This window comes from Strongylocentrotus purpuratus, unplaced genomic scaffold, assembly GCF_000002235.5.
Source record: "Strongylocentrotus purpuratus isolate Spur 01 unplaced genomic scaffold, Spur_5.0 spur5_scaffold_2, whole genome shotgun sequence".
NCBI lineage: Eukaryota > Metazoa > Echinodermata > Echinoidea > Camarodonta > Strongylocentrotidae > Strongylocentrotus > Strongylocentrotus purpuratus.
The window spans coordinates 25,109,096-25,133,152 of record NW_022145605.1 but is presented as its reverse complement, the minus strand read 5'-3'; the positions used below and the strand labels follow the sequence as shown (position 1 = coordinate 25,133,152).

At 38.1% G+C, this 24,057-nt stretch overlaps 1 protein-coding gene across 2 annotated transcripts in view; it reads left to right on the top strand.

Moving 5' to 3' along the window:
* The window catches only part of LOC373434 (seawi), a 28,214-nt gene extending 4,779 nt beyond the window's left edge, over positions 1–23,435 (top strand). Inside the window, 18 exon segments of one of the 2 annotated variants that reach the window (NM_214600.1) lie at positions 471–763; positions 1,476–1,643; positions 3,444–3,658; positions 3,988–4,109; positions 5,376–5,456; positions 6,470–6,664; positions 9,273–9,444; positions 10,119–10,294; positions 11,372–11,486; positions 12,753–12,940; positions 13,697–13,772; positions 14,853–15,053; positions 16,047–16,150; positions 17,308–17,378; positions 18,048–18,198; positions 19,595–19,726; positions 21,700–21,847; positions 22,987–23,435. In NM_214600.1, the coding sequence (NP_999765.1) occupies positions 631–763; positions 1,476–1,643; positions 3,444–3,658; positions 3,988–4,109; positions 5,376–5,456; positions 6,470–6,664; positions 9,273–9,444; positions 10,119–10,294; positions 11,372–11,486; positions 12,753–12,940; positions 13,697–13,772; positions 14,853–15,053; positions 16,047–16,150; positions 17,308–17,378; positions 18,048–18,198; positions 19,595–19,726; positions 21,700–21,847; positions 22,987–23,103 (2,565 nt within the window). In that variant the 5' untranslated portion in view covers positions 471–630 and the 3' untranslated portion in view covers positions 23,104–23,435. 2 annotated transcript variants of the gene reach the window in all.
* Positions 23,436–24,057: the final 622 nt, after the last annotated feature.

The window sequence follows — 24,057 nt, the reverse complement described above, 5'->3', positions numbered from 1 at the left end:
GCACACCAACAATCGTCTAAATCTTACACAATTGCTTTTTTCCTTAAACCTAAAGACATTAGTATACACTTTTTCACAGGTTTCACGGCAAACCGCTTTACAATACAAGTGCATACCGATGGTGGTTTTCGCCCCGAGCCCCTGTATATTTTTTTCACTGGGCTGGATAGAGCTTTCTCACATTTGACATTATTTTCATCCATGTATAGTGATGTACAGTGCTAATATTATACCTCTAAATGTCAAAATCTGGTGAAAAGTAGAAAGAGAACATAGGATCCAATTTGATTGCAGAATGAAAGAGTCATGCTTAAAAACTCAATATCACTGTGAAGAGATACTTCACTTTTTTCATCCCGTTGGTATAAAGTTAATGTATGATGTTACTTGCATAAGTTTTGTTTTGTATGGAAAGCAAAACACCGAGGATTGATTTTAAAACTTTAATTTAATTCTTATTTTTTTTGCAGCATCAAGCGTAGCAGCGGCAAAGGCAACCAGCGTAGCAGCGGCATCAAAGCGGAAAAGCACTAAGACCCAAGGATGTCGCAACCAACAGGCAGAGCCAGGGGAAGGGCAAGGGGAAGGGGGAGAGCTACAGCCCCACCTCAAGGAGCGGGGGCACCAAGCATGGATCGTCGGCCGGGAGAACAAGCACCCCCACCGATGCAGCAGGCAGCACCCCCACAGGAGGCATCCAGTGGCATGCCGGTACCTGGGAGAGGGAGGTCACGTGGAGGAACGACTCAACCAGGACCTGGAGGTATGCTTGCATGAATAAAGTGTGTTTAGGGTTCCAGGGGGGTGTTTCACAAAGACTAAGATCGACTTTCAATTGGACTTAACTATGGCAGGCAGTTCATGCCACTGTTTGCTCTTACCATTCACTGGCATTGGTCTCTGAAGGGACATATAAATCGTGGTCACAAATCTACAGAATTTACATTTTTTTAAACAAATATCTAAAGATCATAATTGAGAGACCAATAGTGAGAGCAAGCAGTGGCATGAATGGCCTGTCATAGTTAAGTCCAACTTAAAGTCGATCTTAGTCTTTGTGAAACACCCCCCCAGACATCAAAATATCAGCTCAGAGAGACTGAGTTAGAGAGATGATGCAATGGAGATGAGAATTCTGTCAGACTGTGGTTGGTATGACATGGTCTGATCACTAAGTATTATATTCGCTAGTGAGAACTTGAATCGCATCAATATCTAGCTAATCAATCTGCAGTGGTGCTTCATTAAAAACTCAAGTAGAGCACAGTTTTTTTGCGTAATATTTTGGATGAGAGGTGTAAAACAGTTAATTGGGACAAAGTGTTAAGAAATTTCAAAGAAATCTTTATTAGCTGATCTTTTGAAGTGAAGAGAAACATTGTCTCAAGGCAGTATGAAAAAAATCACTAATCCAAACTATGTACATTGAATGCTTTCAGCCATTAATATTTCTTCCTTTCTGGTTTGATTGCTAGCTGTGCCCAAGCAGGAACCTAGAGGGGAGCTCACGAGTCAGATTGCTAAGTTGGCCATTGGAGCCAGCGGTGAAGGAGGAGTCGGGGGCGTGGTGCAGGATAGGCGCAGGAGAAGGGACGAGATTGAACTAGAGCCGACCACTCGACCTGAGAACTTTGTCAAGCAGGGTAAGGGACAAGTGATTGAAAAAAAACACACACCCCGAAACACACCATGCCACACTTACATTTAAAGATAAAGTTGAGTTCTGGTCATGCGATTGCGTTGTGAAAGAAACGTTGTGGAATCGATCAGAAAAGGTTGATCATCTAGCATATATAAGTATTGGTGTGTACTGCAAGGTTGTGGAATCACCAAAATGATAAGAAAATGTGGCCAAGTCTTACAAGCACTGTACACAGAAAGATGTATATGGGACTACATGAACATGTGGCATAAAAATCCTTCCCGATTTGTATGATGTTACATGCCATATAGGCATTTGAAGAGCCATGCTTTTCAGGGAACATTTATTTCTCTGATGTTGTTCCACACTAACATAATACAAGCATAACGCTCACAAATTATTTTTCACCTCTCCCCAGAACTCGACCTTCTCTTTAAATGGAATACAGTGAGCTTAATACCCTTCACTCACCTTATAGCACACACATACAGAAGTGCTATTGTAGGCAGCTCCCCCCCCCCCCCCCCCCCCCCCTCCGCCCACATTCACACAATAATATCTCTTGCCATTCAATCGACAATTCAGGGTAACGTGTAGTTGTGGTCTGGTGGTTACATTGTGAACAAAACCGTCTAGAGGCAAACATTTGCGAAAGGTTGATTGTGTACAATATTGGTGTATACTATGAGGTTTTTGTCTCGCCTGAATAGCAAAATCAAGTTAATCGCCTGCATAGCAAAAGCGAGACAAAGGCACCGTTTTACGGCGGCGGCGTCAACATCTTTTTCTATAATTTTGAAAGCATAAGTGCTTTTTCAATAAAACTTGGACTAAAGAGTTGTCAAGTATCCCCAATCATGTGAGCAGAATTTTAGGTCACCAAGTTAAGGTCAAAGGTCATTTTAGGTCAACAAACTTGGACAAATACACAAACATGTGGCATCAAAGCTTTGCAACAACATTTCGGCCATTTCTTGTCATATTTTGAATATTGAATATTAAAGCCTTCGAAGAGCGATCTTGTTGAGGGGGATATTTTTTCATTATATTCTTCCCAACGTTCATAAAATGACTGAGAATGCTGATAACTTTGACCAGTCAAACCTACCTTAGCAACCACCTGTCCATAACAACCACTAATGATTCCCCCGCAGAGAATTCTTGTACTAACTAACCTGCCTTACGTGGTCAGATACAACTCATTTTGACGCTGCAAGTGTTGCCACATCGACCGCCTGCACCAGTGGCAGGGCTGTCAGCACCGCTGTGTGAAGACCAGACACACAGAAATGCATCCAAAAACAAGTGGCTATCATAGCTAAGATTAGAAAACATCTATTCAATCATGAAATGTCAGTCAAAAAACATTAGACAATCGTTACAATACCTACAGGGAATGTTTTTCGCACACATTATTTTCATGGCTATCCAATTAGCGTGCATGCGTAAACAATAACATTGACATCGTTAGTTCATTCGTAGAGCAATAGACGATGGTCAATGTCATTCCCGGGTTCCATTTGTGATGTCAGGCTCGTTCACAGTTACTCATTAAACTTGTTCATTATTAATTTTTTTTAGGAAATAAATCAGAATAAAATATGCAATACAAATATTTGTACTATAGTTTAAATTGTATCCTTCTTATTAAATGATAATTTGAAGAAAAAAGGAGATTTTTTACCAACACTGATGAAAATGGCTGTGTAAAATTTTTACTTGCACCCCTCAAGATTGATCAGATCAGGGCATCGGAAATTCATAAGGTGATTATACATTTGTTCCTTGTTCCTCTCTACAGCAATTGCTGGAGATAAGATTGCACTGATCGCAAACGGCTTCAAGTTGAAGACTAAACCAGACTGGCAACTCTACCAGTACCGGGTTGACTTTGAGCCTGAGATCCTGAACCCCAGAGCTCGTTTTGCCCTCCTGAAGGGCCACAGTGCTCTTCTTGGTAAAGGGTTAACGCTTGATATGGACACCATGTATTCTCTTTTCAAGCTAGCAGAAAAGGTAAGTGCCTCATCTCTGTTACTTAGACAAAAGCACCCTGAAAGCTGTTTGATGTGAAACTGTATTTAGTGCTCTTCAAGGCAGAAAAAGGCATTTCTGAAAGACAATCCTTCTAGTTGCAGGGGAAGATTGGTTTCCGGAAGGGGGGACTGAAGTGTAAATAATATCACCCCATCAATAAGTTTGATGTGAAATTATTTTAGATTATTCTGTATCATCAAAAGGTTTCCTATGAGGTATTCTATTTTTGTTTCAGAGAAGGGTTTGTAGAATGAAAAATCATTCATTCATCATTATTTTCTTTACTATTTGCTGAATGTGTTGTGAAGGTAACCAACCTGAGCGCAGAGAGGAAGGATGGGTCTAATGTGAATATCTGTGTGACTCATGTTGCTACTCTGAACCCCATGGCACCAAACACCCTGCATCTCTATAACGTCCTCTTTAGAAGGTAAGATTGGGTTAAGCATACACACAGTTAACGACTGGATTATTCATAACCTCTCAAGTTTGATGTTTTTTGTGTTTATCGTAACTCAAGAATGTTGTTGAATACTTTTATAAGTAAGCTTTGATATATCAAATTCTCAAGAAACATAAAGCAAGACATATCAATTTTTCACGTACTTAAATAATTACCAATCTTGGTAAGGGTGTGAATAATTTAGTTAACTGTATTGGTGAAGGTGAAAATAACAGTCATTATAGTTGCTTCCTTGACCATTCCTAGAATATGCTAATTCACATTGTAAATGATTAATTCAAGTTGTAACTGCATGATCGAGTCCAATAGTGGTATCTTATTACAAGGCTTGTTACAAAATCTTTCAGGTTTTCCTATTAAAGAGCAGCTACAAAATGTAGTTAAACGTCTTGTATGATTTTTACTCACATGCTAAATCTTGAGCATGTGTACTCAATTTTGGAGTTTTTTGCAGTACATGTCTTTTGGAAGAAAAATGTCTGGAAGAAAAGTGTGAAAGCTATATGATGTGAACTTTAAACTTATAACTAGTATGCATCACTGTATTACTTGACAGGAGACAATTAATCAAATTTGGGGATCTTCAGGTCAAAGGTCATGAGGATCAATTGACATTGAATTGTTCTCAACGTGATACTCCATTTGCCTTGTTTAAAGATAAACTCCAGTTCTGGTAAAAAAAAAAAAAAAAATTCTCACAGAATCAAACGAAACTTACACTGAATGTTCAAGATTACAAATAAATGACATGTGCCAAAAATTTTTGGAAGAAAATGTATACTGGCTGAGTAATGAGCATAGACAGACAAGGAAATCAAGGTAGTACTAGCCCCGACACCATGTGTGTTGTCCCATATATAGCTTTCTGTGTACAGTGCTCGTTACTTTACCAAGACTCGGCCAAATTTTGTATGATTTTGATGACTCCAGAACCTTGCAGTGCACACCAATACTTACATGCTACATGATCAACTGTTTCTGATCCATTCCCCACCTTTTCTTTCACAATGCAATCGCATTACCAGTACTCACCTTTATTTTTAACTATGAAAGAGTGTAAAAGAAAGATTACTGTTGCTAATTTGAGGAGTTACAGCTGATTCATTTAGACCTTTACGCAACTCTGAACTGTTATGGGTTAAAGTGTCATTTAATGCTTTGTGTATGTCAGATCAGTCAGACTGGTCGAGTATAGACCTGAATAGAGAGTTAATTTTTATTTTGTATGTACAGGTGTTTGAAGATGATCAACATGGAGCAAGTTGGACGCAACTACTATGATCCTACGGCCGCCATTGACATCAAGCAGCATGGGTAAGTCTCTGCTCAATTTTTGTCTCACCTGCGTAGCAAAAAGCGAGACATAAGGGACTTTTCGATTTGCACGTTCACTAGTGGACTGCGATGTGTGCGGTCGACGAGCTCATCGTTCGTAGCAGAATTCTCGAACGCGTTTGCCTTTGTTTTGCCGTCGTTCGCAAACTGTGACGATACATGTTCGTAAGCAATCTTTTGTAGGCACGAAACAACACATTGAAGTCACAAAATGGACCCAATTGACCTGATTCTAGAACCGGGGAGTGGTGGAAGCATGAATTCTCTTAAATTAACACATTTTCGTGTCTGTAATTTCCCTTAAATCAAAATTGTTGCAGAATAATTCATGAAATGAACACATTTTATTTATGCATCGCTAATCTGTTGCAGCATAATTTTTGAAAACAGTCCCATGCACCAAATTTGGTGTTGGATCTTTAGCTATTCGATCGAATTTCGCTCTCACTAAGCGAGCGTCCTAGTTGTCTAAAATCGAAAAGGTAACGAACAACAGTCGGCGTGCCTTGTCAACCCTGCTTAAAAATGACTGCATACGCTGCAGTCCACTTATGAATGTGCAAATCGAAAAGTCCCTATTGGCGCCGTTTTTTCGGCGGCGACGTCAACATTTTCAAAATAATTTTGAAACTATAAGTTCTTATTCAATGAAACTTGGACTAAAGGGTTATCAAGTATCATCAATTATGTGATTAATCTTTTAAGTGACGAAGTCAAGGTCAAGTGTCATTTCAGGTCTGCATACTCTGTTGTAGCATCAACATCAAGATTTTATTTTTTTTTTTTTTGTGGGGGGGGGGGGTTGTTTTCATCTTGTAGAGCTTGCTAAGTGAAATACTCTGAACTCTACACAGAATATCAAAATTTTGCTTAAAACAATTACTTATGATTTAGTTAGACATGTAGACATAAGCGTTATTCCTGTCTCTCCTGTAGAAGTATACTGTATGACGATACCATCTTGTTTACATTTGATTTCTATCCTCTTGCAGGCTGCAGCTGTGGCCAGGGTTCGTGACATCCATCCTTCAGTACGAGTACGACGTGATGCTGCTGTCTGACATCAGCCACAAGGTTCTGCGTACCCAGACCGTCTGGGAGGTCATGAATGATCTCTTCAACAAAGCTAGGGGCAGGTTCAAGGAGGAAATCACAAAGCTCATGATTGGACAGATTGTCCTCACAAAGTAAGATTCGTTTGAAGCCCCTCTGCACTACTTATAGCTACTTGCGCCTTCTATATAGCAAACGATGCCTAATCGGTGCCTGTTGGTCCCCCATTTTTCTTATGTTAATTGAGAGCTGATTTGATGAGATAACCACCTGTCAGTCACCTTGCAGCGAGGTCTAGCCCCCTTGGCCAAACTAGTGCAGACAGGCTTTAATCAACCCTTACTGTACCGCTTGGAATTTCGAATTGTCGTTTCATGACTTTTTTCCCTCAAGTCGTCTGACGCATATTTTGATACCATTTTCGTCGAAAACTTATATACCTGTAAGGTGTTACATAACAATTAGTATGCGCCTGTCATCAAAAAGTGCTATATAAATACAGGTTTAGATGTATTTCTTCTGAAGTGGAAGATATGAATTGATATCAAATTGCTTTTATATGTTTCTCAAGTAACTTGATGTATTCCAGAACAAAAGAATACATTATAAATAAAACAATAATAATAATTAATAATAATAATCTTTTAAAGTCCACTCCAAATTTTATTAAGTTAAACCGAAAATGGAAATTCTTTTTGCCCAATTGATCGTGAGCCCGGCCGCCACTGAGCAGCGCCAGATCGACGTTGCTCTATCCCCTTTCTTTATGGAGCCATGTGTACCTAACTGCATGTGGTATATGTGAGCTCAATAAAAGTGTATTTTGTCAGGATGGTCAAATCATAGTTTTTAGCATTTCCGAAAAGAATACGCTTTCTTCTATGTAATTTCAAATTTGGATGTACCAGATAATCTAAAAGTGTTATCCATCCTATGTTTGTCTGGTCTTGGGTTTGTTGTAATAATCTAAGTTTCTTTACAATCCTCGCTACTGGTCTCGCTTAGATCTCCTTTAAGTTCAAAATAGAGCAAGCTGTTCCGTAGATGTCTGCTCTTCAAAATAAAGAGCAGAATGTACTTAGTGTGCCAAGCTTTAGGACAATCTGATAGTCCCTTCACATAAATGTAATCCTCGTTTTATCATGTTCAACCTGGCAGGCAGAATTCTTCATCATATGATTTATCTTGGGTATATCTAGCTAATTTCAGGTGTTTTTGTGGTGGGTCACATACTGTATATATCCCATTAGTTGGACATGTCAGTCGAATGCTTGAAATGATTGTAATTGGGCAACTGCTTTGCTATGTACTACACAAGTGTACAAGGATGAGCACCAACTACCATTATAACTGCTCACAGTTTTGAAATGCCATTGGGTTAATAACGTGTTGTTTTTGTCTCGCCTGCGTAGCAAAAAGCGAGACATAGGCGCCGCTTTTCCCGTGGCGGCGTGGCGGCGGCGGCGTCAACATCAAAACTTAACCTAAGGTTAAGTTTTTGAATTTTTGATATAATTTTGAAAGTATAAGTTCTTGGTCAATGAAACTTGGACTATAGGGTTATCAAGTATCCCCAATCATGTGATTAGAATTTCAGGTCACAAAGTCAAGGTCATTTCAGGTCAACAGACTTGGACTATGTTGTGGCATCAACATCAAGATTTTTGTCTCGCCTGCGTAGCAAAAAAAGGGGACATAGGCGCCGCTTTTCCGGTGACGGCGACGGCGGCGGTGGCGGCGTCAACATCAAAAACTTAACCTTAGGTTAAGTTTTTGAATTTTTGATATAATTTTGAAAGTATAAGTCCTTAGTCAATGAAACTTGAACTTCAGGGTTATCAAGTATCCCCAATCATGTGAGTTGAATTTCAGGTCACAAAGTCAAGGTCAAAGGTCATTTCAGGTCAACAGACTTAGACTTTGTTGTGGCATCAACATCAAGATTTTGAATTTTTAGCATATTTTCAAAAGTGTTTGTTCAAATTCCATGAAACTTGTACCCAAGGGTTATCAACTATCACAAGTCATGTGACACAAATTCTAGGTCACAAGGTCAAAGGTCATTTTAGGTCAGTAGACTTGGATTATGTTTTTACAACTTAATATGAGAATTAATAAATCAATTTTTTTATTAATTTGTTCATATTTCATTCAAGTTGTCGATCGTGGTACAATTAATAGTAAATAATTCTTCTGATGATTCTTAGTCAATATTCACTTCAAAATGCTGATTATATTCAGAGGATTTCATTTTGTGGGGCCTGCTAATGGGTCACCCTGCCTATAAATAATGTTCCAACCTCAATTTTTTTCATCATATCGAATTGCGTAATGCAGGCGAGACCGCCGAGAGCGTTTTCCTTGTTAATTTTTAGCATATTTTCAAAATTGATTGTTCAAATTCCATGAAACTTGTACCCAAGGGTAATATGAGAATTAATAATTTTTTTATTAATTTGTTCATATTTCATTCCAGTTACCGATCGTGGTACATTTAATAGTAAATAATTCTTCTGATGATTCTTACTTTCTTAGTCAATATTCACTTCAAAATGTGATTATATGTAGAGGATTTTATTTTGGGGGGCCTGCTAATGATGGGCCACCCTGCCTATAAATAATGTTCCAACCTCAATTTTTCATCATATTGAATTGCGTACTGCTGGCGAGACCGCCGAGAGCGTTTCCCTTGTTTTGCTAAGATATTAATGGAATAGTACTACCTTTTTACTTGTTGCGTAGGTACAACAACAAGACCTACCGGGTAGATGATATCGACTTTGACACTACTCCAGCGGATACTTTTGAGACCCGTTCCGGACCAGTATCATATGTCGATTACTTTAAGAAGTCCTATGAGAGGGTCATTCACGACGTGAACCAACCCATGCTGGTGTCTCGCCCAAAGAAGAGGGTCAGTATTTCTAGGTTATATTCATTTTTAATGGATCAGATTAATCTTTGATGGCATTAATGTTAATCTACAGGATAGTCGTCGTTGTAAAGATTGGTTATGTTGATGAGAGTTACAAGTTTATGCTCTTTCTTGCTATGTAGGAGTTCATTTACGTGTAATTGTGTTTAGCATGTGTTTGGGTGTGTGCATGCAGGGGATTATAATTGTGACTAAAGCATCGGTCACAAATGCCATTACGAACTGCTACGAACCCTGTACGAACGATTTTCAGACAATGGAAATTCGGGAAGACAATGGAAAAACAGATTTGTATGAAATAATCGTTCGTACGAACCTTTGTGACTGTAGCTTCATACATAGCTGTCATCTGACAAGTAAAAGGTTTCGGACTATACAGAATAATGTCAGGGGGGGGGGTGTTGAACTTTTTATGCCTCTGCCTAAAGGTGGTGCTGGAGGCATTATGTTGTCGGGTTCTCTGTTCGTCCCTCTTATTTAGGAGGAGGCTTATCAGAGACACAGTCCCGTTTTGTCATATTTTCTTCTACATAGTATCAGCAAATATGTACATAGAGAAACTATTGTTGCATATGGAAGATATTGACATGATTGCTAAATATTACAGGGAGAAATGAAATAATAACTTTATGTTTGTTATCTGATCTGTTCAGGAGGAAAAGAAGGGAGTTGGTCCAGCCTACCTACCACCAGAGCTGTGCTTCCTGACTGGCCTAAGCGATGACATGCGCGCCGATTTCAACGTTATGAAGGACATGGGCCAACACACTCGTGTTGGACCCCAAGACAGATGTAGAACGCTCAGCGGCTTCATCAAAAAGCTCAGCAGGTATAAAGGGATGATCATTTGGTCTTGTCATTTATAACAACTGTAACCCGTGGCATGGTGGCAGGGGAAACCACTTTTAAAGGTATAGACCAGTTTTGGAAACGCCCCCCCCCCCCCCTCTCAAAAAGATGTTTTAACTAACAAGTGAGGATACAAATTTTGCTGAGAAACTGCCTACTAATTGATATATCGCTAAATTATGTCTGGATAGATATAAGAATTTATTACGTAGACCCATATACATCTTTCTGTGTACAGGGCTTGTAACTTTACCAAGACTGGGCCAAATTTCTTATCATTTTGATGATTCCAGAACTTTGCAGTACACACCAATACCTATATGCTAGATAATAAATCTTTTCTGATCGATTCCACAACGTTTCTTTCACAATGCAATCCCATGACCAGAACTGATCTTTACCTTTAAATTGGTCTTTATTATTATGCCAGTATAGCCTGGAACATAACTCTTAACTTTGATGGATAAGGCCACTTGACCAGTCTGCATTCCTGGCCGAAACAGTAATAAAAAGGTCAAGTCTGGCACAGCTGGGGTTTATGTTACCCTTGGGGGCAATATGTCTTTCTACACAGCCATTCTCAATGTTTTTAAAGTAGTAGTGGACGTCATGATTCTCAGTATCATTATATGGCTGTATTCGTCTTTTTTTATGTACTGAATGTGAACAGATTGAACTGTAGTATAAATGGGCCTTTCACATTTGTCATACCCTCATGGCATAATATGTCACATATATTCATGCCAAAAATGCCTTTTTCTTTTTAGCGGGTACTGTTAAATATTTGTTAATGAAATATTTTTTATATGTACCTTACAATGTGTGGAAAGTTCTAGAAAAGGGATTATTTTTCATGCCATGAAAGAGCATTTGTTGATATATTATTAAAGTGCTTTTTCCTTCTTTTGGAAAAGGTATATCAACAAAAAAGGAAGCAATTTTTTTTTATTTGATGTATATTTTGTAAAGATTTCCTTTTATCAGCTGTCCTTCATCCCCCTTCAAGAAATGAGATTGTGAAAAATAATAATCCATCTTTGATATCATTTTGAAACAGCAACGAAGAGGTGAAGACTTACCTAGATTCCTGGGGCATGGAGTTTGACAAAGAGCAGGTCAAACTGACTGGGCGTGTCCTGCCACCTGAGAAACTATTCCAGAGGGGTAAACAGGTAAGTTGTGTGCCCGATATAAAAAAACAGGCCATCTCTTGCATATGTGTTCCCATATGTTGCAATAAGCTATATTTTTCGTATTTATACTGATTTGTTTTTCAGATTCAATGTTATGCAATGTTATATATTACATTATGTGTTTTTAAATTTGTTTGTTAACTTTTGTAATTCAGCTAGAACGCCACGATGAAAGTGAACCATTTTGAATTGAAAAATGAATTGAACTTTAAATTCATGACTGCAGAGGTAAATGTTAATAAAGATCCATCCAAATGGTGCCCAAAATTGTATCTCCAACTTCTTCCCCTATATCAAAATTTAAACAGGGAGCTAATGGATGTAAACTCCAAAGTTTCAGACTTCCTATGAACAAGTTTCTGAGCATGGTATAGACCTCCCTCCCCATCTCTCCACATATTAAAGGGACTCTGTAACATTGCCTCAGATTCTTAAACAAAATCCTGTATTTAGCTCATGCTACAATTGTAATTCTAAACCTTAAGGTCAGTCAGGAATCCCATGACGTTTACAAGCCAATCGCCTGTCTGATTATCAAGATATCAAGATATTTATGATTCAAAATAGAAATCAAATTTTGCGTTTACCAGACAGTTTTCCTAACACTACAGTCTTTTGGGGAAAACGAGTATGGTAAAACCGGTCACTCAAAGGTTTTTACTTTTTTGAGGCCCTTCTTAATCATTTTGAAGCGTTTTTTTTTAGGGCTTCAATATAACACCATATCACAAACACTGATAACACATAGAACCATGCATCTCAGATTTTAAGATAGAGACCAGTTATGGTCATGCAATTGCATTGTGAAAGAAACGTTGTGGAATCGATCAGAAAAGGTTGATCATCTAGCATATAAGTATTGGTGTGTACTGCAAGGTTCTAGAATCATCAAAAGGATGAGAAATTTGGCCCAGTCTTCGTAAAGTTACAAGCACTGTACACAGAAATATGTATATGGAACTACGCACACGTGCGCGACACGTGCAATTATTTTTCACAGGCCAATAGATAAAGTAATTTGCCAAATATATCAATTAGTAGGTGGTTTCCCGGCAAAATTTGTATCATCAAGTATTAGTCAAAACATTCTTTCACATGATTGGTAATAAGAGCTTCCATTTCATTTTTTGAAATTGGGGCGTTTCCAATACTGGTCTTTACCTTTAACAGTGTTAAACTTATGACTTTTAATGCAACGGACCTAGTTCATAAATACGGTTATTTCGTTTTCTCTTTGTCTTCTAGTTCAGTTACAATCCCAGCAATGCAGACTGGTCCAGAGACACCAGGGGTAATGCCCTCACTGATGCAAAGATCCTCAACAACTGGAAGATCTTCTACACACGCCGGGATGCCAACAGGGGCCAGGACTTCATCAAGTCACTTGTACGAGTCGCAAACCCAATGGGTATGAACGTACGAGGACCAGAAATGTAAGTAACAACGCACGTTTGTCATGAATTTCTGCTCTTTCTTTAACCCTGTTTTAATCGAGGGGGGGGGGGTGTCAATTTGACCCCCCCCCCCCTTCCCCTGTAGTAATTTAGCAACTACTCCGGAACCGCGGCAGATATAAAGTTTTCCTTGCGCAACTTTTGGTACGCAGATCGGACCAAGCATTACAAGGTCACATGACCAATGAGGGTCAAAGGTCATCCAAAAACTGTGACTTTTCTATACATGTGTGTGTAATGGAATGGACATACACATCAGTGTGTAGCTGATAATATATGCAAATTTAGTCATGCTCATGTAAATATGTTACCATATGTACAATAATAAACAATGTAAATACCTAAATCTCAAACTTATTCATGTGTGTGATTCATTTTGAGTCAATTTGATACTTTTTATTGTGTTTTTCTTTAAAATTGAGAAAAATTAGCGTTCTTCGGTCATCAATATATGCATAATTTGAATTCAACATTGGACCGTTAAAACAAAAACATGAACGCGTCACTAATACTTCAATGTACCTCCATGTACCTCATTTTGAAATATCATTTTATTTGTACAGTTATATATATTGAAATAAATTGAAATTTTGTTTGTGATTTGTATATATATCTCAAGATCTGTATTGCAAATATCAGTCTGAAATAAAGTTTTCATACTCAAATTCAAACCGTTTTGACTAGGGCCTAATTAAAGTACGTGTAAGTAGTTCACCACTTTATTTTCTCTTGCAGAGTGGAACTTCCAGATGATCGTACAGAGACCTACACAAGATCCCTACAGTCACAAATCGCACAGGATACACAGATTGTAAGTGCCACAACAATAGTCACAACTGGTGAACATACCGATCACTGTCAACTAACTTTTAAAAAGAAATAAGACACAGCTTCATGATGGTATTGCACTATGTTATCTTTTTTTTTTATCTCAGTGAGATACAGGTACCGGTATATTGATTTTCATAACAAATGTAAGTTAGGATAGGTCATTTGTCAATGTCTCTGTGTAGTTGGCTTTAGAGAAACATCCATGCAAACACCAGTAATCATTGTTTTCTAATAATAATAATAATAATACTTATCTTTTAAAGTAATCATTGCTTTTTAATAATAACAATAATAGTAATCTTTTGCAGTCTCCTGCACTTTTCCATTTTTCCAAAGTTCGGATAATACTTTAAATTTATGATTATATGTTATGGAAATGTTCAGTTTCGTTATTATATGTACATATATTATGTAAAAAAAACATTTTGACATGAAGAAATTATTGTTTGTTTATGTTGTATTATACCTTACATTTATATATTCTTTGTTATTCAGTTATATTTTATATGGAAAAAATGCAGAAATAAAATCAAATCAAAAAATCAAATCAAATCAAAGTCCACTCCAAATTTTATTAAGTTAAACCGAAAATGGAAATTCTTTTTGCCCAATTGATCGTGAGCCCGGCAGCCACTGAGCAGCGCCTGGATTAATTCCCAGGTCTCTTTTAACAGGCACCTAATCACCATTTGAATTTTAATATTTAGGTATTTGTATTTTCAATTTGTTTGGGGTTCAGGGATTTGTACTAGGGGGAAATTTAATTCTTTGGTCAGGTAAATCATACTAGATGGAATGACTCACAACCTTATGTACATTTAGTGATTATTCATCAGCAGAACTAAATGGGGTGCTTGGACTCTGATAATGAGCTTGTCCTGATCGTGATACAGCTCCAAAAACTTGTATTTATATTTTGCCATTTTTAAAGTATTTTTTCATTATTTTGGAAGCAAATTCTGTTTATTGCCATCGGAAATCTAGATTTCTCTTAATTTTGCTGCCAATGATTTTCTTTAAGATTGAAATGTCATTCTCTCTCATGTCTTCCTTCATACAGGTGGTGGTGATCCTGCCAACGAACAGAAAGGACCGCTACGATGCCATCAAGAAGACGTGCGTGGTGACCCATCCATGCCCTAGCCAGGTGATCGTCTCCAGGACCCTGTCCAAGCAGCAGATGCTCATGTCTGTAGCCACCAAGATTGCCATGCAGATGAACTGCAAGATGGGCGGAGACCTCTGGCGAGTCGAGATCCCGGTGAGTCGGTCATTCACGCAGTTCGAGCTCTTCGCACACGCGCAATGATTTGTGTGAATCAAAAATCAAAATGTGACAATGTGAACTAAATATGGCAATGTGGACTACATGTGGAACAAGTATTGTAGGTCATAGGTCAGTTAGGTCAAGCTGCTTAACCCCCCCCCCCCCCCCTCCTTCCTAGAATCTTATTCTCAAGTATCACAGACAAAAGAATCATCGAGTACTAATGACAGTTTAGGTTAGATTTCAGGTCAAGAGTTAATGTTGTAAAGTTGAAGTGAGCATGTATTCAAGTGCGCAAACACAGGTCAAGAAATTAAGCTCGTTCCTAATTCTTACATTTCTTTGTGTGAACATGGGCTTTGGACTTCAAGTCGTACATACCGATACTTGCCCTTCTTGTCAGTACATAGCACATCTGTTGATTACGGCAGGGAAGGTAGACTTCAGAAAAAGAAGAAGTACCAAGAGTAAAACGTTTGCCTTAATGGTAACGACTAAGTCAGTGAAGGAATAACATAGGCTTCGGTCATTAACACTCCTGGTCTGAGGCAATCTCAGCTCATTTAATCTATGATGTATGTTGAAAACATAAATTCTGTCCCAAGTTTGCTAATGATAGTAAAAGAAATGTTTACATTGGGTTTTAAAATGAATAGCTTTCTTCACATTAGAAGAGGTATTGTAGAGTGTTTGGATATGAAGATCCCCTCTCTCCTCATATGAGCTAAATGTGGGTTGGTTGATTGGTTTGTTTGTTTGTTTTACCTGACTGCTAAGAAAGCATGTGTATGCTTGTAAATAAGCAACCAGGTAACCAATGGGATTAATGCCTCGCCATTAACAAATGGCACTAGCGCATTGAATTGGTTTCAAACCCAGAACCTCCCGGTTACGAGACCAATCGATCTTTATTTACTGGGTGTAAGCCACAAATATGTTTAAACAATAGAATGATGTTTGGAATGATTTTGTTGTTGTATCTTGTAGCTGAGCAACCTGATGATCATCGGTATTGACAGCTACCATGACTCTCTGACCAAAGGCCGCTCCGTCCTGGGATTCGTCGCTTCCATGAACAAGTCTCAAACCAGGTATGCAAACCAGATTTTCAAACTCGACTCTATAAAGACCTTTTCTAAGGGAAACACAAAAAGTGGTCTTTGTAGACAGGCTGTCGTTGTAGACGGGTTCCTTTACCACATGTTTCAATGAAAAAATGTTTCAAGGGAAACACAAATTGTGGTCTTTGTGTACAAGTGGTCACTAAAGCAGGTTTGACTGTAGTATGAAAGAAAGTACCAAAGAGCGGGGGGGGGGGGGGGGGGGGGGGGGGGGTGATCAGTCACCATGTACATGAACATCTATTGTGGGTTGTAAACACATGGAATTTTGACAAATTTTGGGAATTTCTTGTCAGAATTGGAGGAACATGTTGGCACACTAAAAGCATGAACAAGTGCAGGATATAGTAAGCAGATATTAATCGACTACAAGGGTAATGGTGCAAACTATCATCGCCTCGGTGATCTCGGGGCTACTATCTTCCCGAGCTGCAAGGCGAGGGAAGATGGTAGCCCCGAGATCACCGAGGCGATGATAGTTTGTATCCATTGCTCGAGTAAAGGAGGTTAATATTTGATTTATATCGCACATCGGCAATAAGGTCTATTTAAAGTGAATTTTACATAATTAAAACAACTGATTTTGCAGACGGTGTAGCTTCAGCTAGATTTTACAAAGCACAACATGTGTACATGTTCAGTCGATGCGCGCTCATTTGACATTGACATTTCGCTTAACCTACTTTGCTATGCTTATTCAATGCGCAAGTCGCGCAAGTGGGCAGCAGCAAAAAATTACTTTACAAAAAGACCTGTCTCAGGTAGATAGTACTTATCTATACCTTTTTCGTGCTCTGTACAATCGCAATGCAAACAACTATACATGAGGGATATAAATCATATTTGAAATTGCTTTTCTTTCATTTGATTTGTAATTTTTTTGAATTTGCACTTAATCGTATTTCTATGTTTTAGTCAACTATTGAAATAAGCAAAGTACTTGAAATTCCAGGCTTTTGTAGTAATTCATTGCAAGAAGCAGAATGAGACTCCATTCTGAGGAGCAAGGTAACTAATGTCTCACCTTTGGTTCCTTTCGATGACATAACTGAATAATCCTCCTTTTTATGCAATCTGCCTTATTTATCATCCCGACATGTATTGTAAATTTTCTGTTCTTGTTTCAGCTTCTTCTCTAGTTGTGCATTCCAGCACGCACAGGGAGAATTCGGTGCTAACCTGAGTACCCTCATGAACAGTAAGTCTATTTTTCATGGTACATCCGTAGACATCCTAAATCTCTAATGCCACTACCTAAGTGTATGTCTGCTGAATTCATATAAATAATTGAAGTTATATATAAAGACCCTCACTCACCAGACGATGTGAATCCCTAATATCCATGTTGGATATATATATATATATATATATATCATAATTTATCAATATACATGTACTATCATGTACCATATCACTTAGATTTTTTCTTGGAAGTTGGCAATTCTATAAATTAATTAATTGCATAGAATAGTGAATGCTTACGTATTATGTATCTTCTGTTTTCTATATCTTACTACTAGTACTAAATTTCATGAACCTGGTTATTGTCATTGTACTATTCCAAATATCTTTAATCTTGCTGTATTTTCAGCAATGATTACAACAATGATGTTATATAATTATATAATTTTAGACGTTTGCACACCCCAATCCATGAGATAGGGAAAAATATTCCATGCTCATCTGGGTACTTTTTCACACACAGCCCACAAGATATTGTTTTAGTTAAAATAAAATGGTTTCCTGCGTACTTCAATTTTCTGGTCACTACAGAACCTTTGAGACAACTAAATAATTGTATTTATTTCTCAAACATATATATTCTATCTGGTCCATTTAATGCATTGATATTAATCATCCCATCCAGATGCCCTGAAGCGATACTATCAGATCAACGAGAAGTTTCCTGAGCGTATCATCATCTTCCGTGATGGTGTTGGTGACAGCCAAGTCAATCTGGTCGTTGACTATGAGCTCAAACAAATCAAGGACACCTTGGACAAAGTCTACCCTCAAGGGTGAGCCTCCTATAGAGCAGGGGGTGTTTCACAAAGCCTTTTTTCAATTACAAATGACAAATATCAGTAACAAATCAGCTGATAACCAATCAGAAGCAGGGATTTCAGTAGCTTATAACAAAAACTGTCATTTGCCACTGATGACAAGTTTTGTGAAACGGTCCCAGGAGGGTGATTCACAAAGATGCTAAGTTGATCGTAACTCTACGTTTGACTATAAAATTATGGAGAGCCATCTGTAGCCTTGAAATAAAATATATTCAAAAGCGAAAAATCAAGTATTTTAGACTTTTTATAAATTCCATATCAAGAACATGAAATCTCCTTGATGATGGAAAATATAAATGATTTAAATGCTTCTTAAAAAACTTTTACAAAATATTTTCATGGATGCTAACAGCTTTCCATAAGTGTTTAGTCCAACTAAGGATCTTTATGAAACACCCCCCAGAGCTTCACAAAGTCTGCACCGCCTCTAATGCTCTGCTCTTTTTGAAAATTTTAACCATTCACCTTGGATCAGATACAGACCTAAAACGGGCATCACGCAACTCAGGTGATATACATGGGTACCTGGCAGGAATTAATTCCTTGAAATGCTAGAGCGCTGTAATGGTAGCCGTACTAAAGCCAGGGTAATAATCGGGAGCCCCAGGAGTGTCAAATCTGACAGAAAGGAGCGCTATACAAGAACCCACTTTTATTATCATTTTCTTCAATATTACAAGTGTCATCACTGTAAATTTTAGAGTAGATTGTGTCTGAAACAAAGTTGAATAATGTTTGAGTTGCGTCAGCTTTTTAGCAATTAATAGTACAATGTTCCACTTACCAGACGTATATGAATGACCCTAATACTTTTTTTTGCGACTACCAATGAATTAAGTTTGTGGAACCCTGATATAGACAGTGCATTACTGGCAGAATTAATATTTCTTCTCATTTTTATCCCTGAATTTTTCAAAAGAAAATTTTTAACATTTTGTAGTGATTCAGTTGGATTTAAAGTCATACACTACTCTGTCTTATACTCTTATCCCCTGCCTGAGGTATGGCTTCGGCATTTCTGTCTCGTGCTGTAATGAGTAATGCTGAATGTTACCTTTTGAAATATGTTTGTGATTAACATATCAAATAATCTGCTTCTTGAGTTAAACATTTTAAGAAATATGTGGCAAGATATTCTATAAATATGTGGAAAGAATTTGTATATAATTTTGACAAGTAAAATTTCCCATCGCAGAGAACAACAAAATCAATTTAAATTATTCATGAATTGCAAGGATTTGTGCATATATTTATATGAGTCCGCCCTGGAAGAGTTCTGAATTATTTTATGGAATTCTCATACGATTTGGTGCTCATTTTCTCTGGTGTTTCCTTTGCCCCTCGATAGGACTGTTCACAAGCTGGCCGTTGTGGTCGTCAAGAAGCGCATCAATAACCGCTTCTTTGCCAATCTGAGAGGAGGCCTGTCCAACCCTCCCCCTGGAACCGTCATCGATGATGTCGTCACCAAGCCCCACCTGTAAGTCAAAGTCTTGATTAAAGGTATAGACCAGTTCAGTAGAGGTGTTGTGGTCGAGTGGATACGTCGCCGGACTGTCCGCGGTTCGACTCCCGCCGCTGCACTAATGTCCTTTGGCAAGACATTGATCTACATTTGCCACACTCCGCCCAGGTGAAGTAAATGGGTACCTGGTAGGAATTTATTCCTAGAGATGCTAGAGCGCCGTATGGCAGCCGTGCTAAAGCCAGGGTAATAATCGGGAGCGCCAGGAGGGTCAAATCTGACTGACATGAGCGCTATACAAGAACCCACTATTATTATTCTGGTCATGCGATTGCATTGTGGAAGAAACGTGGAATCGATCAGAAAAGGTTGATCATGTAGCATATTATATAAGTATTGGTGTGTACTGCAAGGTTCTGGAATCATCAAAATGATAAGGAATTTTGCCCAGTCTTGGTGAAGTTACAAGCACTGTTCACAAAAAGATGTATATGGGACTACGTGTTATCTATCTAGTCCGGATAGATATAATAATTTACCAAATATATCAATTAGTAGGCGGTTTCCTGGCAAAATTTGTATCATCACGTATTAGTCAAAACATATTCTTTCACATGATTGGTAATAAGAGCTTCCATTTCATTTTTTGAGAGGGGTGCGTTTCCAAAACTGGTCTATACCTTTAAGTGCTTTGATTTTTTTTATTGTCCAGATAAATGGAAATTTTTCTTTCACATGGTTACAAAGTATATACATCAAGCATAAATCAATTGAACAAACTTCACATTACATATTACTAATTACTCACTGAGTAAGTCATATTAATAATTTAAACTTAATCTTTACAGAATCAAGCCTAAATTCAACAACAAAAAAATCATACTTTTAAATGTTATTTTTGATTAAACAAAATGGGTTTTGGGGGTCCACAAGACTTGATTCCAGCCTCTTTTCACTTAGATTGTAACCTGATTATCATTGGCATACATATGTGGAGCCTTCAATAAATTCATATTGGACTATGAAGGTGTAGGACATGAGTACAAAATATCCTTCAAATAATAATTAGTTTTCATCCTAGGATACCATTTTAACATTTATAGAATGCCAGAAATGTAAACAAAAAATAGTGTAGAGCAAGGATTTATATTCAGCTGTGCTGATTTTTGGTGTTCCTATTTATTTTGTTATTGAGTTTATAAAGATGTATATTGTGTACATTGTGAATGCATAAATAGACAAGCACCTCCTACCTTTTAGCCAGTTGGAAAACCTTGAAACGTTGAACAGGATTAACTTTAAAGTTCCTTCAACACTGTCTCTCTCTTTTTCTCTCATCTCTCTCTTTCTCTCTTTCTCTATCTCTCTCTCTTTGTCTATCTCTTTTTCTCTTTCTCTATCTCTCTCTTTCTCTCTCTCTCTCTCTCTCTCTCTCTCTCTTTGTCCAGTGTAGTAAAGAGAAAAGAAAGAGAGATGTGGATTGTGGAAAAAAAAAGAGAAAAGATGAAACGAGCGCTAGTATCCTCTTGCGCTTTGTGCATTGCTCTTAGCTCACTGTGGGTGCCTGGTAGGACGAAAATTATACAATGTGGTGTAGAAATTGTTCATGATACAGGCCTGATAAAAACTCTATTTAAATCGGTTTCCCGATTTTTTTTTTTCTTCATTTTTCCCGATTTTTTTTTTTCTTCTTTTTTTTACCAGATTTTTTTTTTCTTCCCTATTTTATCCCGATTTTCCCAATTTCCCCCTTATTTCCCCAATTTTCTTACTCAAAAGGGGGGAATGTTGATAGATTTTTTTTCCCCTGTGAATCCTCTTCTTTTTTTTTGTACTCAAGGGGGGCGTGGTTGAGGGAAAACAAAAAACCTTTTTTTTTTTTTAGTGCTCACTATCACCCCTGATGATAATGAATTAAAGGAATGTAGGAGGAGGCATATTAGAGACACTCTTGCATTTGCTGATTTTGTTCTTTCTTTCTTTCTTAGCTATGACTACTTCATCATCAGTCAGAGCGTCCGCCAGGGCTCCGTGTCCCCCACGTCCTACAACGTTGTCTATGACACCACTGGTCTCAAGCCGGACCACATGCAGAGGTTGACCTACAAGCTGACCCATCTCTACTTCAACTGGCCGGTAAGTCTTGCTCTAAATCTTTCTTTAAATTCTCATTTAATTTAATAGGACAGGTGGAAAATGGAGGTTTCTGTTTTTGGAAATAAAGATTGCAGATTCATGTGGCTACGATGTCGAGTTTAGAAAATACAATTTGAATATAAATTTAGCAACTGTTTAATTTAAATTAGTTTGAAACGGCCTGTGCCAATGAAAGGGTTCCTTTGCTTTATCTTTTAATCAGAGTGATTTAAAGCTTATCTGTACTAGTTTATAGGAGGGATTAGACCACCCTGCAAGGTCACTGCACAGGTGGTTATCTCATCAACTCAGCTCTCAAATAACATAAGAAAAAGAGGATCATGGGGGACCAATGGTCACCGATTAGGCATTGTTTTCTATATAGAGGGAGCAAGTAGTACAATGGGGCATTAAATCAAATTTTAGCAATCCAAAGATTTATCCAAGTCTAAGTAACCGTTTAATTCAAAATTGTTTTTAACAGCCTGTGCCAATGAAAGCATTCCTTGGCTCATTCGCTTAATCAGAGTGATTTAAGCACAAGATCCATAGAACAGTCTCCATTTTTGTTATGCCTCTGCCCACCGTAGGTAGGGGGTGCCAGAGACGATTACACGATATTGCAATATGTCAAGAACCACTGGCATCAAACGTGGTGATAACATGTATTACCATATTAAGATGTTATGACAAGATTTTAGGGAAATTCAACCAAAGGTCATAGAGGTCAATTTATAAAAAAGAGTTTTTAGCCTCATTATCACAATATCTCAAGAACCACTAAAAGTATGAGCTTTAAACCTTAAGAGAGAAACATAAAGTTAATGATATTTTTGTACACAACAAACGGGGGACTTCTCCGCGACTGTCACAATCCGCTAACCAAACTGCTAATTTGAGATTCGAATGGACTTAGTGATCTCATTCATAACTTTCTTGTTACTAGCCTGCTTTATTTCAAACTTTTGCCATTCTCTTTATCTCATTTTTCTGCTCTTATAGAAATGAACTTGTTACAAGGGTTGGATTACCCTTTACCTTTTAAGATTAAACAATAAGTTGCATTGAAAGAGCTTATGCTTAAAGGGTCATATCTCCAGTATATTTGATACAATGTGTTATCAATTTGTTTTTCACAGGGAACGGTGCGTGTTCCTGCCCCGTGCATGTATGCGCACAAGCTGGCATTCCTGATCGGGCAGAGCGTCCATGAAGTGCCCAACAACAGACTAGCCGACACCCTCTTCTATCTCTAGATGAGCAGGCTTGCTCGGTCAGGCAAGCAACGGTGGCTCAACTCCTGACTCTACCATTTGGTTAGTTTCCTCTCTTCCATGAGATGACTTCTTTATAGACAGGTGGTCTTTTTTATACAGGTGGTCGCTAAAGCAGGTTTCATTGCATGTGTCCAAGGACTCTCAATGGTTGAGTGCCGTTACTCACAGATATGCCAGAAGGCATTCACTGCATTCTGTGGTACGTCACAGTTTGTTATTTGTACAGTACTTTCAGTGTTTATTTTATCCGGCCAAAGATGTGATGAGTGACAATCATGGGAAGAAAGGTTTTCAAGGTGTGTCTGTGCAGGGAATTCCACTGAAGGAAGATGCAGGGTAAAAAGAAGAACAAAATTTTAGATGAGACCTCTTTTGTACAGGGTGTTCTTCTACAGGGTGAGTCAGAACGAATGTCCCACTTTTTAAAAGTTGTATTGTTTGAAGTATGAATATTTAATTAGGGGTTTAATGATATGTCTTGATAGAGTTATTCTCCAAGTAAATTTAGGTACCATTTTCATTTGAATCCCTTCACGCATGACTGAACATCAGACAATCTTTACAAGGGAGAGAACGACATGGTTACATGGTATTGGTACTGGATCTTAACACTTATTGATCCGTAACATTGTTTGACCGAATTCGTCGGCCCCCCCCCCCCCCCCCGGGTTTTGGTTACATTACCCCATCCTGTATGTATATCCTCTTCCCTAAGGTGTGGTTTCCGACAGTGTTCCCTTCACTGTTTCATATTACCCATAATCGGACTGTAAACTAGACTGCAGGTTGTAGTAACCTGTGCCGAGGCCATCGGCTGGTACTGAGCTTATAACACAGTATGAGCATGTATATATAGAATGGTACTGAGCTTATAACATAGTATGTGCGCATGCATATAGGTACATTCAACTTGTCTGTCTGCCGTGGGAGGCC